General features: G+C 33.3%; 2 protein-coding genes and 1 long non-coding RNA gene across 3 annotated transcripts; 2 read left to right on the top strand and 1 right to left on the bottom strand.

The window, feature by feature from the left end:
- Positions 1 to 278: 278 nt before the first annotated feature.
- On the bottom strand, positions 279 to 831 carry LOC106439170. Its single transcript, XR_001287501.3, has 2 exons — positions 558 to 831; positions 279 to 465 (listed from the first exon to the last, which is right to left on the bottom strand). It is a non-coding gene; the product is annotated as an uncharacterized LOC106439170 (long non-coding RNA).
- A 43-nt stretch (positions 832 to 874) lies between these two features.
- LOC106439168 (E3 ubiquitin-protein ligase makorin) lies at positions 875 to 3,207 on the top strand. The gene is made up of 8 exons (XM_013880553.3): positions 875 to 1,104; positions 1,255 to 1,342; positions 1,404 to 2,002; positions 2,093 to 2,162; positions 2,431 to 2,522; positions 2,644 to 2,705; positions 2,828 to 2,904; positions 2,993 to 3,207. The coding sequence occupies exons 1-6, from the start codon at positions 1,094 to 1,096 to the stop codon at positions 2,675 to 2,677; spliced, it is 894 nt and encodes a 297-aa protein (XP_013736007.1). The 5' UTR covers positions 875 to 1,093; the 3' UTR covers positions 2,678 to 2,705; positions 2,828 to 2,904; positions 2,993 to 3,207.
- A 2,669-nt stretch (positions 3,208 to 5,876) lies between these two features.
- On the top strand, positions 5,877 to 7,826 carry LOC106443979 (transcription factor MYB83-like). Its single transcript, XM_013885522.3, has 2 exons — positions 5,877 to 6,534; positions 6,743 to 7,826. The coding sequence occupies exons 1-2, from the start codon at positions 6,218 to 6,220 to the stop codon at positions 7,446 to 7,448; spliced, it is 1,023 nt and encodes a 340-aa protein (XP_013740976.2). The 5' UTR covers positions 5,877 to 6,217; the 3' UTR covers positions 7,449 to 7,826.
- The last annotated feature ends 7,741 nt before the right edge of the window (positions 7,827 to 15,567 follow it).

The raw sequence follows: 15,567 nt of genomic DNA, 5'->3' as shown, positions 1-15,567 counted from the left end.
TAATGTAATCCATCTAAACAACATTTTCCCATTGAAACAATATTACGAATTGTATATGTATACACAACATTTATTTCATTCACAGTAATTGAAATGTTAAACTCAGATGACAGTAATCTAACGGCTTCGTGTTCATCTTATCAAATGCTGGACGAAAACTAATCCTACGCACGCAGACAGCAAGTATAAGATCATCATCATTCATCTAACCACGATTATAAGCAGACTGTAGAAAATAAAGAGGATAAATCGAGAACCAAGTCGTGGATTCTTCCATGTAATAAACATAAGTATTCTGATTGAAATCATAGCTTGGTCCAACAAAAACATTAAAATGTAGACAGAAAACCAACAAAACTCTCACAAATGTCGGTAAAGAGACAAAAACAGGTTACGAAACTACTTAGATCGCTGTCTCATCTTTCGTCTCTTCCTCTTCAACCTCCTCATACGCTTCTTCTTCCACTGAATACAATAACAAACAAAGACACACGATCAATACACCTCCTCAAAACCTCTCTAATTCTCATGCATTAACATAACAACATATTACTCACCTTAGCCCTCATGCTGGTTGCCTCAGAAGATTCACCCTTTCCCTCCTCTGGATGGGGTTTTAGATCTAAGCAAATGAGAAAAGCGGCGGAGTAGCTAGATAGATTTTGATGGTCAGCTTACTCTTTTATATGCATCTAACCCCTAAAAACTCTTATTTTATGGGCTCTACCAATTCATAGGCCCAATAAAGCTCAATAAAGCCCAATGATGCCTAAAACCTTATGAAGCTTTGTAGACATGTCCACAAATATTTGACTTCACACGACAGAGATTGAAGATTTATTACATGGAACAGACTAATGGTGGGTTTTGTTTAGCAGTTTAATTAAAAAAAAGGATAATTTAGTTTAAAAAAAAAAGAGACGAAAATGGAGAGGAGAGGTGGTGGAGGGTGATGAATCGCGCTCTATCCTCAAAAACCGTAGAAAAATCCTCTGAAAAATCCCCCCTAAAATATAAAAAAAAAACCTTCTCCCTTTCCTTTTAGATTCTTCTCTTTTGTCTGAATCCCTTTTTTCCCTCGCACAATCCCGAGATGTCCGACAGGTAAATCTTAAAACTTCTTTCAATGTCCTGTCTTGAATAAAGATTGACTCTTTCAATCTCCTATTGACAATAAAGATTGACCCTTTTGATTGCTTTTTATTGAGCTGCTTTGTAAACATCAAAGATTCAATCTTTTTTTGCCTTTAACAGGATACTCTGCAAGTTCTTTGTCCATGGCTCGTGCTTAAAAGGAGAAAACTGCGAATACTCCCACGACTCCAAGCACCACGCCAATAACGTAATCTTCATCCTTCTTTTTCTCTTTCTACAATGCGTTTCTGATTCATCCCCTTGATCAGGTCTGCACATTCTACCAGAAAGGAATCTGTTCATACGGAACCAGATGTAGATACGAACATGTCAGAACCTCTCAGAAACGAGACGGGGACCACCACAAAGCCCTTACCCTTTGTTACACCCACCCAAGAGAACACCCAATCTGCTCCTTCGCCGCCGCCGGCGACTGCCCGCGAGGCAGCCAGTGCCCCCACATGCACGGAGACGTCTGCAGCACCTGCGGGAAGAAGTGTCTGCACCCTTTCAGACCCGAGGAGCGAGAGGAGCACACCAAAGAGTGCGAGAAGAAGCAGAAGCACATCGAGGCTTTGAAGAAAAGTCAGGAGATTGAGTGTAGTGTCTGTTTGGATCGTGTCTTGTCGAAGGCTACTCCCGGGGAGAGGAAGTTTGGGCTGTTGACGGAGTGTCACCATCCGTTTTGTATACAGTGTATTCGTAATTGGCGTAGCAGTGCTCCTGTTTCGGGAATGGATGTGAACAGCACGTTGAGGGCTTGTCCTATTTGTCGTAAGCTGTCGTATTTCGTTGTACCGAGTGTTGTCTGGTACTCTAGTCCTGAAGAGAAGAAGGAGATTATTGATGTATACAAGGCAAAACTCAGGTATAGGCTTTGCTTGTTTGTTTTTACATTTGTCCCGTTTGATATGGATTAGTAGATAATAATACATTGTGTTCTGGTCTAATCTTGAAGGTCTATTGACTGCAAGCACTTCAACTTTGGTAATGGGAGCTGCCCATTTGGTGGAAGTTGTTTCTACAAGGTATAAATTGTACTTTCTTCTTTACTTTCGATCAGTGTTCTAAAAATCGGTTTAGGTGTCCTATTAATCAGCAAAATCAGATATGAAACAATTTTTTATTTTAAAAATTGATTTAGGCTTCAAAAATCGGTCTAGGCGCCCGCCTAAACAATAATTTTCTATGAGGCGGCATAGCTATTTCTTGAACATTACTCTCTTACCTGTCAAAAGAATTGGAATCAATGGTTATAGTCAAATCGTTTTTTATTTTTATTTTTGGGCTATATAGCATGCATATACTGATGGTAACTTGGAAGAAGTTGTTGTACGGCATCTTGGTTCTCAAGAAGGAGAGACTGTAATAGCAGACAGTGTCGCCGGGTAATGTTTCTTGCTTCCCTTCTTTTCCTCTTATCTCAATATGGTTTTTACTTTCAGATAATCAGTTCATTTTCCTTACTCTTATTTTGTCGATTATCTACCTTGTGTGCTATGTTTTCAGGCTATCTGAGTTCCTTGGTCGCGTGCATTTATAAATAAAAAACACTTTTCTAAATAATGAATGTAAGTTCCAATCCGTTTGTATCAGAATGCTCTACAGATCTGTGTTTTGTAAATATGATGTTGAACTCTATGATGAGGCAGCTTATTGGTCTCTTTTCTGACTAACATTCTTTGTAAAACAGAAGACAGGAGGCTGATGACAACCATCTTCTCTTTCCAAAAGCATTTGATTCTCGTTGACAGTCCCTTGAAACATTAGGTGAAGCCATTTCTGCATTTATCTTTAATTTGATTATCTTACTACTATATTCTTGTGCGTGTTGGCTGATTCAAGCTTGTGATTGTAGATATGAAGACTCAGAGAGGGATAATAGTTCAAAACATATTAGGAGACAGAAGAAAACTCATTTGTAAATAATATTTAGATAGGGAATGCATACTACGGTATATGTAAATAAATAACAAAGATTGTTTGATCAAAGGATGTTATCATTCATGTGATGTAAATAAAACCTTTCATAACAACTCATGTGAAAAGATTTATATGAGAGACAAATTCTGAGTTTCTATCCAGTTGGACAGCTTTATGTCAAGGGAAATTGCATTGTATAACAAACAAAAAAATTATAATTCACCATCTAACTAAAAAATAAGTTGATCATGATATTCAATATATTTTCTATCTTATTTGCCAAAATACCCTCTTAAAGTCACCGATGCAACCGTTTTGTGTTTTTTTTTTCCTTTTCTTCCATTAATTTTTTTTTATCCTCTCAAATCTTTGATTCTCACAAACATATTTTTAATTTTTTACTATGGTTTTGCTTTTGTAAGCAAAACTGGAAATATGATTACATCAGGCTGATTCCAACTATTATCCAGATCTAGTGGTGGTGATGGTTAACGATGATGAACTGAATGCAGATCAACTGATCAGAAAAAGAATAAGAGATGAAGAAGATAGCTTGCCAACATTATATGGTAGTAAGTAATAATGACAGTGAGCCGGCGAATGAGTGTCATTACTTCTTAAAAGAGGAGAAGATGAAGAAGATGAGTTCATACACTATACTATATTGGGTATAAAAAAACTATAGTATAATATATTTTGTTTAGTAATGTAACTTTCTATGTAAAGTTACTATACTATTTAATATACAGTATTATATTTTTCACGTATTTCTATATTATTTCCTTTAAATTAAACAATCGGTTTTGTTTCTCTTCTATGTCATTTTGTATTTTTTCTTGGGATATAAAATTTGTTTTGTTCCAATGTTAGAAGATGTTATGTTTGAATGTTAGGATCATGTGTAGTTTGAAGATGTTATTTTCATCAACAAATGCTCTTATTTCTTTTCATATTATTTTACATATGATGCTCAACTAATGTAAATAGAACATACATTTATATACTATTTTATATAAGTTTCATACTATGTATTATTTATTGAACAAGTAAATGTGATTTCAAATGTAATTTATAGATTGTATTTGAGTTTATAGAATCATACTTAGAGTTTAAATTTACTAAGTAGGAGTTTGGGTATAGGAAGGTTTGGTGGTTCATTATTTACGTATGTTATGTTATATCTATATTATATTTGTATTATCTATAGGATTATCAGTTACAAAAAAAAAAGATTATCTATAGGATTATGTTCCATTTGAAGTTACTTACTATACTGTATATTTATTTTCCATTCTGTTTGACAAGTGTGTTATCTTTTTCTGCATATGGTAAATAAATTGGTGACGTTGTCTTCGGTCTCTCATGATGCTAAACCACCACGTCATCTCTACCAGTAACCGGCAACATGTACGTTGAAAGGACAAAACCGGACCTTTCTTTATCTAAATGTTAGCGAATTAATTATGTCAAAATCACTGATATATTCTTCATTTTCATTAGTGTTTTATATATTGAGCAAATTCTTCCATGTCAAGGACTAGAGAAAGAATTCTTTTTTCAGAGAAGGTAGTGATGTTTTACTTTATTTAGATTTGAGACAAAAACATGTAAAATAAAGAAGATGAACACATAGGATCTCAAAAGATGTATTTTTGGGTCTAACATCTGAGAATGACAATCCAGAAAGGATGAGAGAGAGATAATCATGACATTTTGAGAAATGATGAATTTAAACCCAAAAGTGAGGTGCAAACAAGTGTATTGAAGAAACATCACAATATGGAGCATGAGCACTATAAGATTTTAAAGGCCCAATGGGTTTTTGATGCTTGTTATGTTGTGTTTCCTTGTCATTTAGTGTGTTAGCTAGCTCTACTGAAAATGGGAAGCTGAAAAACTTAGAGACAGTAGTCAAGAAATTTACTGAGCTTACTGATGTTTTGGTTAACAAAGTCATGTAAGCCATTGTGTACCAGCAAATACCTTTTTTAAGGACCAAAACTCGTTTTGTGTATGTGATGCATGATGCTATGCATTAAGATGGAGTATGATCTATCATCTATGCTCCAATCAACATTTGATATTACCCATCATTTATCAGTTGAGTAAGCAATGAAAACGTTAATGGGATGCACATATTTTGAAAGATTTTTTGTACTTCTTTTGAAGATGTGGTCTATTTAAGCAACTCGTGATAAATAGACTCTTATTTTTTATTTATTTAAAGATAATGGTTTTTATGTCACGTGAAAGTTATGTGAATTAATTATCCTGACCTCATTCATCTTGCACATATTCTTACGTTTGGATTTGATATCAATCTGTTTATATGTGCTAGACTTTTGCTGTTATTATATGCTTTTGTCCCATCCACCCTGTAATATTCTATTATGTTCCATATTTTTGTCGAAGGATCTTTTGATCGCTTCTAAATATTCTTGTTTATTAGATTCGGTTGATTTTGTAGTAAAATGGAAGTTGCTTCAAAATAAGTCTGCAGCCTAGAGAAGAAAAAAACAATATTACTTCTTTCTCTTTTTTGTCGGTACATAAATATTGAAAAATGGTTTTTAGTTCTAATAAATCACATAGTCGTAGTCGTAAACTCACAACTCATGAATGTATGTATGTATGTATGTATGCTTGATACTTCAAACACACGTGTAGTGGTGTGGGGTAAGAGAGAGAGAGAGAGAGAGAGAGAGAGAGAGAGAGAGAGAGAGAGAGAGAGAGAGAGAGAGAGAGAGAGAGAGAGAGAGAGAGAGAGAGAGAGAGAGAGAGAGAGAGAGAGAGAGAGAGGTTGGTCTTGTTCTTGTCTTTGACTCTAAACCAGTCTTTTTCGATGCATTTTTCTTCACTCACAAGTCTATCATCATGTTTTCAACAAATGGCAAATATTTTTATTAATTTTATAACAAAAAAACATGACCCACCTCTTGCTTCTTCTTCACATTCTTCTCTCTATTAGAGAGACTCTCTCTACTCTACCCATGATCAATCCCAACAAACACTTTACGTTCTTCCCTTTTCAATATCCATTAGGACCATTACACATATTCATATCATTCCAAAGCAATCCCCACAAATCATATCCTCCTATCCATCTTCTTCCAATCTCTCTCTCTGTGTAGTCTTCTTCAAAAAGGATCCAAAAATCCAAATGATGATGAGGAATCAGGACATTACTACGATCAGAGACAAGAAGAAGCCAACTCATGCGTGTGGTGGTAGTAACAACAAACCAAAGCTAAGAAAGGGACTTTGGTCTCCTGATGAAGATGAAAGGCTTATAAGGTATATGTTGACCAATGGACAAGGATGTTGGAGTGACATTGCTAGGAATGCTGGTCTATTACGTTGTGGCAAAAGTTGTCGCCTCCGTTGGATCAATTACTTGAGGCCTGATCTTAAACGCGGTTCCTTCTCCCCTCAAGAAGAAGATCTTATCATCCATTTTCATTCCATTCTTGGTAACAGGTATAATTTTCACATGCAAACACATGAATTAGAGTTTGAACAACCGAGTCTTAGAATGAGTCTTCTATTTGTTTATCTATAGCCATTATTTATAAGAAGTAACTCTTATTTTATATTTTATTCATATGTAAGCAAATGCAATGTTTGAAACAGAAGGAGACTCATATTTGTTCATAATTATATTTTTATCCTAAAATGTTTTCTTCAGGTGGTCTCAAATAGCTACTCGGCTTCCAGGAAGGACAGACAACGAGATCAAAAACTTTTGGAACTCCACATTGAAGAAGAGGTTTAAGAACAACAACAACAATACTTCTTCTGGATCATCACCTAACAATAGTAATAGTAACTCTTTGGATCTAAGAGATCAGCATGTGGAAATGGGAGGCAAGTCAAACTCAATGATGGGTAGCTATCATCATCATCATGATGACATGATGATAATGGGGAACACCATGGGTATGGACTCTTCTTCATTCCATTTTGCACCCGTGGTTAGTGGTCTGGGATTGAACCAACTTGACCCCTTGATATCAGTACCGGATCATAGCCAATATCAACAAATGGGAAACACAGGGAATGTGTTCAACGCCAACGGGTTAGGAGATTATGGAAACGCAATTCTTGATCCGATTAGCAAGAGAGCATCAGTAGAAAGTGAATGGTTTCTTCCAGCGTCCGAGAATATAAATGCTATTCCTTGTACCACAAGCAACAACCTAAACGTAGAAGTCCTTGATCCCTGTTTCAATAGCAAAACAATGTGTCATTCAGAAAGCTTCAAAGTAGGGAACATGTTTGGCATGGAGAATGCTTCTTGGGAAACAGAAAACCCTAAAATTGGAGATTGGGATTTGGATGGTCTCATTGATAACAACTCTTCTTTCCCCTTCCTTGATTTCCAAGTTGATTAACAAATATTTCCTCTTCCATAATTCTCTTTACTCATTTGTATTCATTCTTCTATACTTATTTTTTTTCTTCCTATTCATCTTCACAATTACCAGAGCAGATACTACGTACCCCTCACTAGGGAGCTAGTTTTAAACAATTGAGCTGCTTGCGATGGGTTTATGCACGGTTCCTTGAGTACATGAAATGTGAATAGGAAGGTACATTGAGATTTATTTGCGGAGGTTGTACTTAAATAATGGTCCACACAAAGTGTTGATTAGTTGGTATATTTGTATAGCTTTCTCTTATCTTTTCAATTCTATTTTTTTTTTGGGTACAAATCCGAGTTTGATGTGTAAAACACGGTTTCGTAATAAGAAAGAATTATTCATTTCGTTCTCTCTTAACCTAAGCTTTGACTTATTTACCAAAAAAACTATTTAATTTCTGGAGAGATATATTTCATCCATTCCCGAAAGTAAGATTTTCTAAAGTATGCACGTTTATTAATAATTTAATAAATGTTTATAATTTAATTAAAATTTTTACTTTATTATATACTTTTCAATAACTTTCCACCAATGAAATTTAATCAATTCAAATATTCTCAATTAATATTCTTCAAAAGTATAAAAAGTATTTTAATAATATAAAAAATCTATCTTTGTGGAACAAAAAAATATCTAAAAAATCCTACTTTTAAGAATAGAGGGAATAATAAACAATGTTGAAACTCTTTTCTTTTTCCATCTGAGTTACAATAACTCCCTTTGTTTCAAAATAATGCATATTTTAGAGTTTTCACACTTATGAAGAAAACACGTAATTTTTTGATAATAAATTCATTGTTTTCAGTGTGCTATTTCCTATGTTTTTTAACCAATCAAAGTTCAATAAATACAATTAATCTTTTTAAAATTTGCAATTTGCCATTATTACATATATTGAAAAGGTAAAATATGAATCTTTTAGAAACAATTTGTTTTCCTAAAACATGGATCATTCAGAAACGGAGAGAATATTTCTCTATTAATTAGTTGACTTTATCAATTTAACTCAGATTACATACTTGATTAGTTGATTTTTCTGGTATGATTAAATTAGAAAATGAAATACTGATCTTATGTCGAAAACTAAAAATTTATACTTTGTAAGAAAAACCAAAACGTATACTTAAAGAAATGGTAGTTAAATATGTATAAATAAAAACTGTCTATCATAATATTTCGGTTTGGTTAAGTTTGAAATATCCATTGGGTACCCGTTTGGAGGTTCAAAAAGTCGTTTATAATTTTTAAGTGATTTCTTGACCATAAAAATTGAAAATTTAAACCATACTAACTATAAATAATTTTCTAAGACAAAGTAACAAAAATGTACAATTACATTATATATACAATATATATATATACACATCGAGTATTACAAGAATATAAATATATATATATAGTTTCATAGGCAGAAGAATGATTGGTGAAGTAGTTATCAGAATATTTAATTTTAAACTTAAGAATGAAGAAATTAGATTACAAAAACAACAAACCCAAATCATGACTTGTGTAATTATAGTTTGTTTAGCGTAATTTGCCATAAACGCTTTTGATGAGAATGTAGCTTTATTTCTACCAAAAAAATTATGTAATTTCACAGAGGGTTTAGTCAATTCATGTTAGAAAAATTAGAAAAATGTGTGGTGGATTCACATGGAGTGGTGACTATGTTCCTCATTTGCAATTTATCTACTAAGCTTATAGTGGATAACAAGTCTAATGTCTATAGACTCCACATTGATCCTCCATCTTTCAAATTCTTTTTTGCCTCTCAGCTTTGCAAATGCACAAGTTTTTTGTATATAGACCTAGAAATGTATATTTCAAAATCAACTTAATCTATATGAAATTCTACACCCATTGTTTATTTATTAAAGTAACTTAACTATATGCCGCAAGCCATGAGTCAACAACATTTGTTGTATACATAGGAAGTAGGAACAAAGAATTAGTGATACATGCAAGGGGCCGGAAGAGAGATGAATGATATTAATTCTTCCTATAATACTACAGATGAACATAACTCCAACTTTCAAGTTGTCTGGATTATTATAAACCCTATGTACCATCACAACGTCATGTGATTACAATTCTTTCTTACAACGAGAGACGCAACCAAACTATAGTGGTAATAGAAAGATACAGATTGGCATCATAATTAATCAGAGATTCTTCTCCCTAAATGCATTTGTAGGTATTGGAATCATGCAAAGGCGATGCCATGAGTAACATATATATTTTTTGTTGGATATCCGTATCTACATCTTATCAAATCGTGATGATGCATAAAGAACCAAGTGAAAACTATTAGTTAGACAATTTCCTTTGTATATCCCTACATTTCTACAGATTTTTTAATCCCGATTTTTGTACATCATTTTTATGTATATTTTGTTTTTAATTCACGAAACTTTTTTTTTGAACATATACGAAACATAAATTAGTGACAACAAACTTGCTTCTCATCTACATCATTTTCTTTCTTTTTATGGAATATTTCATAAATGTAAATGTCTACACAGAAAAAAGCTTTACAAAGATCTCTAGTTTCATAGTTCCCAAATCATTTCATCTACAAACGAGAGACTCTCTTGGGGCCATAGGTGCACAAATGTCTTCCCACCTCATAGGCTACGCTCTCCAAATCCATCTTCAAATTGGTTAATTTTATCTATATGAAGGATATAAACCTATACTTAATCGTGTAGCTAGCTACCCTCTTCCCTTAGTAGCAACAGAATGTAAATTCTGGATTGTATCAAAATTGACATTTAATATATAAAACAATACCAATAAAGCAAGCATGGAGCATGCAATATAAAAATAGTTGCTCGTGCAGTTGTGCGAGTAGACATAATGGTGTCATTTTGGAGTGTTGATGTCTTTGTGATTAAATAATTTTCGAGAGACGTCGAGAGACGTCAAGTGTTTTTCTATGGAATATTTAAGCCATGGTACATTTGTACTTATTCATGTACTCTTTATATAAAGTACTTGTGTTGTTTAATAATTCTATCTTTTGAATTTAGGGTACGCACTAATGCACATATCAAATTTTTATAAAGAAGTTAATCAAGAAAAAAAAATCTAACAATCTCATCCACCAATCATTTTGCATTTCATCTGCCAATAGTTAGAGATATGAATCATATTATCAAGGGGTTTTTGCCAAAACTAACCCACAACTTGATTTTAATTCCAAACATATACCCAAACTTGAATCAAATGCAAAACTAACCTAAAAGCCTAGTGAAATTACAGCTCAGCCCCTTGTGACCAAACAAAAAAACAGAAGCCATTTTTACGAATATAGCCCCAGTAAATCGTCTGAGTCGTCTGAGATGTTGGAAGTCGTCTGGACGACTGAAGTGTAAGTCGTCTGGACGACTGAAGTGTAAGTCGTCTGGTACCAGTTTATTTTAAAAATAATTTATAAATCTTGTAAAAAAATATTTTGATGCGTAAAAAATAAAAATCAAGTAATTATAAACAGTTTTAACTGATATAAATTAAGATATGATAAAATTGATTTGTTTTGAAGATATATGAGTGGAAGTAGTGAATCATGAAATACTTTGGTTTAGGAGTTTGGCAAACATATGTTGTAGTATTGTATGTATTGTTAGGGTTAGATTTTGGAAAACTAAAATGTTTTTTTCAAAAATTAGTTTTCACCTATATGTGTTTATTTCTGTGTATAGTAAACACTTTTCAAGTTTGATTTGGTTTTATGAAGTGTTTAATTAGATAATTAAGTTTAGGGGTTATGTTTAGGGTGTGGACGACTTATATTTCAGTCGTCTGTTAAATAATTTACCCGGACGACGTATATTTCAGTCGTCCAGACGACTTACTTGTAAGTCGTCTGGAAAGTCTTCTATTTTAGTTTCCCGCTAAAAATATTTAATTTCCCGCTAAAAATATTAAACTCTTCTGGACGACTTACATGTAAGTCGTCTGTTTTAATTTCTTCACCAGACGACTGAAATGTAAGTCGTCCAGGAAGTCGTCTGAGTCAAAAATATTTAATCTAATTGGATTTTTTGTCTCCCTATATAAAGAAAAATTTACACATTCTCTCTCCTCCTCTCAAATGGCTGCAACAAAAATGTAATGTTCATCATTCTAAAACTCTCCAACCTCTCTCTAATCTCTTTGACTTGAAAACACCAAACTTTATATGAATTTTTCAGTTTTGTCTCATGTATTTCTTACTAATCTATCTCTTTTGCAGGTTTTTATCAAATGGTACTCATCTTCCACTAATTTAGAGGTAGATCTATTAATTTTAGATATGTATTTTTGTGTGTTCTATAAATGTAGATTTATCTAATCTTCCACTCATTTTCTCTATTTTTAAGTCATTTGAACGTTTTTGAATATGCAGGTTTTTCAGATCTGGATTTGATGTGCAGGTTTTTCAGATCTGGAAGACTTCTGGGACGACTTACCTGTTAGTCGTCTGGAAGTCGTCTGGAAGTCATCTGGAAGTCTTCTGACAAAGTCGTCTGGACTTCCAGGAAGTCGTCTGGACTTCCTGGAAGTCGTCTGGACTTCCAGGAAGTCGTCTGGACTTCCAGGAAGTCGTCTGGACTTCCAGGAAGTCGTCTGGACTTCCAGGAAGTCGTCTGGACTTCCAGGAAGTCGTCTGGACTTCTAGGAAGTCGTCTGGATTTTTCTGAGCGTTTTGGTAAGTTCTTATGTCTGATTTTTCTTCATTTGGTAACTTCTTGTTGTATAAAGTTCTTACTTTTTTCCCAAACTAAAACTCTCCAAACCCACTCTAATCTCTTTGACTTGAAAACACCAAACTTTATATGAATTTTTCAATTTTGTCTCATGTCTTTGTTACTAATCTATTTTTTTTTGCAGGTTTTTAATTATTTGGTACTCATCTTCCACTAATTTAAAGGTAGATCTATTATTTTTAGATATGTATTTTTGTGTGTTCTGTAAAGGTAGATTTATATAATCTTCCACTCATTTTTTTCTGTTTTTAAGCCATTTGAACGTTTTTGAATATGCAGGTTTTTCAGATCTGGATTTAATATGCAGGTTTTTCAGATCTGGAAAACTTCTGGGACGACTTACTTGTTAGTCGTCTGGAAGTCATCTGGAAGTCGTCTGGAAGTCGTCTGGACTTCCTAAAAGTCGTCTGGACTTCCTGTAAAGTCGTCTGGACTTCCTGTAAAGTCGTCTGGAAGTCGTCTGAACTTCCTAAAAGTCTTCTGGCAAAGTCGTCTGAACTTCCTGGAAGTCGTCTGGACTTCTTAGAAGTCGTCTGAACTTCTTAAAAGTTGTCTGGTCTTGTCTACTCAAGTGGAATCCAAGCTTGTCTTTGTAGATGAATGATCTATAATAGTTTTGTTTGTGATCTGTTTTATGAATTGCATGTATACTCTTTTAGTTGTGAATTTTTTGTAAAATCAGTAATAATGTTTTCCAAGATGTATTAAATGTGCTAACAATGTGTTTACACATTTACAAATCAATGAAATAATAGACTTCAGTAGCCTTTTTCTTATCTTTGGATCTCTCATATGCAATAATAAACTCCAATGGTCTTTTTCTCATCTTAATAAACAAGAATGTTGGTAAGAGATGGAAACAAACAATAGTAACTAGTCAAAGCATATCATATTTTTTATAAGTTTGCATTGAAAAACTTAGTCAAATTTAGTAAAACTAAGGGAGAGAACATATTTTGTAAATATGAGTTTTACATATCTTGAAGTTACTTATCACTCTTAAAAATACAAGTTATTCAAAAACTAACGTAGAAGACTTAAAAACTAGTGGAGAAGACGCGGACGACTTCAATCTAAGTTGTCTAGACGACTAAACTATATGTCGTCTGGTCAACGCAGAGGTTATTTTTGCAATTGACTTTGAAATCTGTTATTTCGGACGACTGAAAGTTAAGTCGTCTACTATTGTTTGGTTAAAAAAAAACTCCAAAAAAGCTAGACGACTTACATTTCAGTCGTCAGAGGTTAGTTTTGCATTTGACTGGATTATTTCAGAAGTTTGACTTTTTGGACGACTTACGTTTCAGTCGTCTAGTGAAAATTAAAATAATAATATTTTTTTAAAAGTAGACGACTTAAAGTTAAGTCGTCATAGGTTAGTTTTGCAATTGAAAAAAAAAACTTCAAGATTTAATTATATACAGACGACTTATAATTCAGTCGTCCACGAGACGACTGAAATGTAAGTCGTCCAGGATTTACGAGGTTTGACCAGAATCTCAGAAAAAAATCCTGGACGACTTACAATTAAGTCGTCTGGTGGACGACTGAATTATAAGTCGTCTGTGTATAATTAAATCTTGAAGTTTTTTTTTTCAATTGCAAAACTAACCTATGACTACTTAATTGTCAGTCGTTTACTTTAAAAAAAATATTATTATTTTAATTTTCGCCAGACGACTGAAATGTAAGTCGTCTGGGGAAGTCAAACTTCTGAAATTATCCAGTCAAATACAAAACTAACCTATGACGACTGAAATGTAAGTCGTCTAGGTTCTTTGGAATTTTTTTTGAAACCAAACAATAGTAGACGACTTAACTTTCAGTCGTCTCAGGTTACAGATTTCAAAGTCAATTGCAAAAATAACCTCTGCGTTGACCAGACGACTTCCAGGTAAGTCGTCTACAGCCAGACGACTGAAAGGTAAGTCGTCTACAGCCAGACGACTTCCCAAGTAAGTCGTCTGACGAACAGATCTGGAAAAAAACTCGATGTCATACCTTAAATTAGTGAGATAAGTTCCTTAGCATACATAAGGCTTCTCCAAGCACACAGAATCACAAACGGAAGTCACCCACCCATAATCGTTAGCTTCTATGACTCTATGAACCATGAAAATTTTAGAATCAAAATCTTGAGTTTTTTTAGCTCATTGTGGAGAGAAAGTGAGAGATATGTTGTGTTTAGGTCACAAGAATGGAAAAAGAAGAAGGGTAAATCGATTTTAGGAGCATTAAGAGCTTCAAATTGGTTGTTCATGGTGGTTGTGGTATTGATGACAATGGCAATCTTGTAATTACTTGAAGATGATGAGGGTGAGAGAGTAAAAATGTCATTTTCGAAAAAAAAAAAAAAAAAAAAATGGATGGCATTTTCGTAAATTATATGAACTTGTGGGGTGAATAGGGCAAAACCAATTTTCAAAAAAAAAAGGAGGTTAGTTTTGTGTTTGACTTTAAGTTATAGGTCAATTTTGCAAAAATCCCTATTATCAACGCACATTGGATAGTAAAATAATAATTTAAGCATAGGATAGCTTACAAAAGTAGATGATAAGAAACGTGAGGTATCAAATGTAGTTCAATGGGTATCGTGATGAAAACACAAAATATTAGGTAAGGTGAAGGCGCATAACACGCAATATATATATATATATATATATATACACTTATAAAAACACTGCGTTAAGTATTAACAAATGCGAAAGAAGAGACAACTGAATGTTAAGTGAGTTAAAAAAAAAATGTTGCATCGTAATTGGGAATCCTACGTAGCCCACTTTCGTTGTATAAAACTGTTTCGTTGATTGTGAGCTGTGCTGCTACGTTGATTGTGACTTCAGCGGCTACGTCACGTCTCTTAGACGTTTTCTGTTCACTAAATGGTTTTGGTTTCATACGCAAATCGAATACTTTTATTTTTATTCATATTCTAATTTTCTTAACTGGAATTTATGAGGTGAAACTGAGATTTATGAGACTATAAACATGTCCAAGTTAATTTTAATAGTTTTTTTTTAATATATTTAGAGATCATACTATTTATATATAATAATTTAAAAAAAAAAATTGGAGATCAAAGTAAATGTTTCATCCGACTGTGTTTAGAATTGATCATTAACCAGGACAGTGTAACTACGTTGTAAATATATGCAATTCCTAAAATGTGCATGCTTATATTTACAAAACGTACTGTATATCTTTTAGGAAATTGTGAGTATTTATATACAATAACAATAACAATTAGGATATATTTACAAGTCCCATAGTTTCAACTTGTGACAAAAATAAGTATGCATAAAAGTAAATAAAGTAGGATGTGATTACTTTATACATAAAGC

The sequence above is a fragment of the Brassica napus genome, chromosome A3 (assembly GCF_020379485.1).
Source record: "Brassica napus cultivar Da-Ae chromosome A3, Da-Ae, whole genome shotgun sequence".
Classification (NCBI taxonomy): Eukaryota; Viridiplantae; Streptophyta; class Magnoliopsida; order Brassicales; family Brassicaceae; genus Brassica; species Brassica napus.
Note: the sequence above shows the minus strand (reverse complement) of the source record. Positions and strands in the feature narration are given on the sequence as shown.

Bases quoted from the DNA above. Each gene is read 5' to 3' on its own strand.
- LOC106439168 (XM_013880553.3), top strand. The intron at 1,343-1,403 runs GTAATCTTCATC...CCCCTTGATCAG, and splicing joins CCAAGCACCACGCCAATAAC to GTCTGCACATTCTACCAGAA. The intron at 2,163-2,430 runs GTATAAATTGTA...TGGGCTATATAG, and splicing joins GTGGAAGTTGTTTCTACAAG to CATGCATATACTGATGGTAA.
- LOC106443979 (XM_013885522.3), top strand. From the start codon at position 6,218: ATGATGATGAGGAATCAGGACATTACTACGATCAGAGACAAGAAGAAG. The intron at 6,535-6,742 runs GTATAATTTTCA...TGTTTTCTTCAG, and splicing joins CATTCCATTCTTGGTAACAG to GTGGTCTCAAATAGCTACTC.